The 2,295-nt window shown below is 55.4% G+C and overlaps 1 protein-coding gene across 8 annotated transcripts in view; it reads right to left on the reverse strand.

Moving 5' to 3' along the window:
- Nucleotides 1-359: 359 nt before the first annotated feature.
- GPR114 (G protein-coupled receptor 114) overlaps nucleotides 360-2,295 on the reverse strand; it is a 27,061-nt gene continuing 25,125 nt past the window's right edge. For 5 of the 8 annotated variants that reach the window (XM_010861870.1, XM_010861871.1, XM_010861872.1 and 2 more), the window contains one exon: nucleotides 361-2,118. In XM_010861870.1, the coding sequence (XP_010860172.1) occupies nucleotides 2,021-2,118 (98 nt within the window). In that variant the 3' untranslated portion in view covers nucleotides 361-2,020. Of the gene's footprint in view, nucleotides 2,119-2,295 lie in introns of all 8 variants that reach the window. The other 3 variants (XM_010861876.1, XM_010861874.1, XM_010861875.1) reach the window with 3 other exon arrangements.

The raw sequence follows: 2,295 nt of genomic DNA on the forward strand, positions 1-2,295 counted from the left end.
TTGGGGGCAGGAGGAGAAGGGGACGACAGAGGATGAGATGGCTGGATGGCATCACTGACTCGATGGACATGAGTTTGAGTGAACTCCAGGAGTTGGTGATGGACAGGGAGGCCTGGTGTGCTGCGATTCATGGGGTCACAAAGAGTCGGACAGGACTGAGCGACTGAACTGAACTGAAGCCTCTTTATATGGGTTATTTTATTTAACCTTCTAAATAAGGTTAAAAGCAGGGCCTTGCCTGGGAGCTCCCTCCCTCCTCCCCACCCCAGCCCGGACCTGGCCTGTTAGATCCTACCAAGCCTGGGCTGCCAATGGAAGATGTGGCCACAGTGACACGGAATGGGGCTAGTAATTCTAGGAAACAGCCCCAAGGGTATTACTATTACCCTTGTCTTATAGATGGGAAAACTCAGGCACAGACAGGTGGAATGGTTTGTCCATGGTCACACAGCTGACAAGTGGCAGGGCTGGCATTTGATCCCAGGCCATCTAGCTCCGGAATTGAACCATTCACCACCGAATGAAAGGCTATTCGTGTAAGAAATGAACAGAGGGCAGAGGGTCCCCCTGGGAGAAAAGGGATCTGGCTCCAGTTCCCGCCCTGTGATGTTCAAAGTCACCAAAATCTGTCTGATGGCCCGGAGCCAGTCGCTGAGAACCTGTCCCAGCCCACTGCTCCAGTGCCAGATATGCCCAGAGAACAAGACACCAAGAGCCAGAGTGGGCAGCTGTGTTGGGAAAGAGAAATGGCTATGTAAGCAGGACTGGCATTCCTCCTGCTGGTCACTCAGCACGCACAGTCCTGGAGGCAGGGCCTCTCCATCTGGTGTGTCATCTCCACAGACAGGTGACCACAGCATCTACCCCACGATTTCTGATGTGGACCAACATCGCCCCCTGGTGGAAAGTCTGGGAAATGCGCTGGCTTCCCGAGTGGTCTCCTACTCCGTCTATCAGGACAGGTCAAGGGCAATGGTGATTCTCTACAACAGTGACAGCTAACATAGCAAGTAAGAAGAAAACAAGAATGTGCAGCATGACAAAAGACTTGCATAATTTATACCAATTTATAACACTGTAGGCGCCTCCCAGCTCCAAGAGTATATACCAACAAATGTGAGATTTAGAACACACATCCTCACACCTACCAGGGGGAATTCAAACCTGCCCAGTCATCAAAATGCCTGGCCACTGGAGCTCAGATGGAGGGCAACGAGGCACTCCCCTCCCACCTCCAGGAAGTCCTATGGCCCCAGTCACTAGTCTAAATGGCCTATAGGGGCCTGGGGAGCACTGGAGGAGGAGCCTCTGGGAAGGACAGGATTTTCTGATCTTCAGGAAAGGTGGGCTTGGAGTTAGTCCACATAATCTGGGAGCAAAAGGAAAAGAAACTTCGGACACAGGCTGATGAGGTCTCAAACACGAGGTGGGTCTCTGAGCACTGGACGTGGGACTCCCGGCCTGGGGTGACCTCTCCTCAAGGAAGGAAGCAGGGCCCAGCAGGCCTGTCCAGGACAGGCTGGTCAAGACCCTGCCCCCAGCTGCCCTAGGCCAGCTGCCCCACCCCACTATGACCTCTTCCTCCCTGGTCTCATTTAATCTTCATAGAACTCTGGGACAGGGCAAGACCAGAGCCATCTGTCCCCAGGTCACAGATGTGGAAACTGAGGGTCAGTGAGAAATGACAGGTCCAAGGTCAGACAGTGAGACTCAGAGCCAGGCGCTGAAACATGACCTTTTGACTCCGCAACCAGTGCTCTGGTCACAGGCCTGGCCAGCTGGGCTGAGGCACCAGGGGCGAGTTGGCTGCCCCCAGGTGGGGTTGACTTGCCTCGGAGCAGAATGCCAGAGGAGGTAAAGCAACATCCTGCCCCCTGGGCCTGGGGAAGCCATGGAGGTAGAAAAGGCCCCCAAGAGGCAACAGTGGCCTCTGTCCTCCAGCAGCTGGGCTGCCATCTTCTCTTCTGCAGGCAGCCAGAGAGGCTGGGAGCTCCGGGCCAGAAAGTCCAGGTAGTCCAGCCTACTGCACCATCTGGGAGGTGAACACCTCCATCTCCGCCTCGGCCTCTGCCTCTGAGCGGCACCTCTGAGAGCAGAACCACAGGAAGAGGAAGAAACCTGCAAGCAAAAGACTGGTCAGTGGGAGCACCACGGAGCACCTGGGGCCTCCCTCCAAATCCAGGCACATTCTTGCTCGGGGCGAGCCGGGCCTCCCTGAGGCCCAGGAGTAATTCTCAGAAGCCCTCACTGTAGGAAGTCAAAAGGGATGGAGCGTAGGAGCTGGAGGACCAGCCT

This window comes from Bison bison, unplaced genomic scaffold (assembly GCF_000754665.1).
Source record: "Bison bison bison isolate TAMUID 2011002044 unplaced genomic scaffold, Bison_UMD1.0 scf7180017864473, whole genome shotgun sequence".
In the NCBI taxonomy this organism is placed as follows: domain Eukaryota; kingdom Metazoa; phylum Chordata; class Mammalia; order Artiodactyla; family Bovidae; genus Bison; species Bison bison.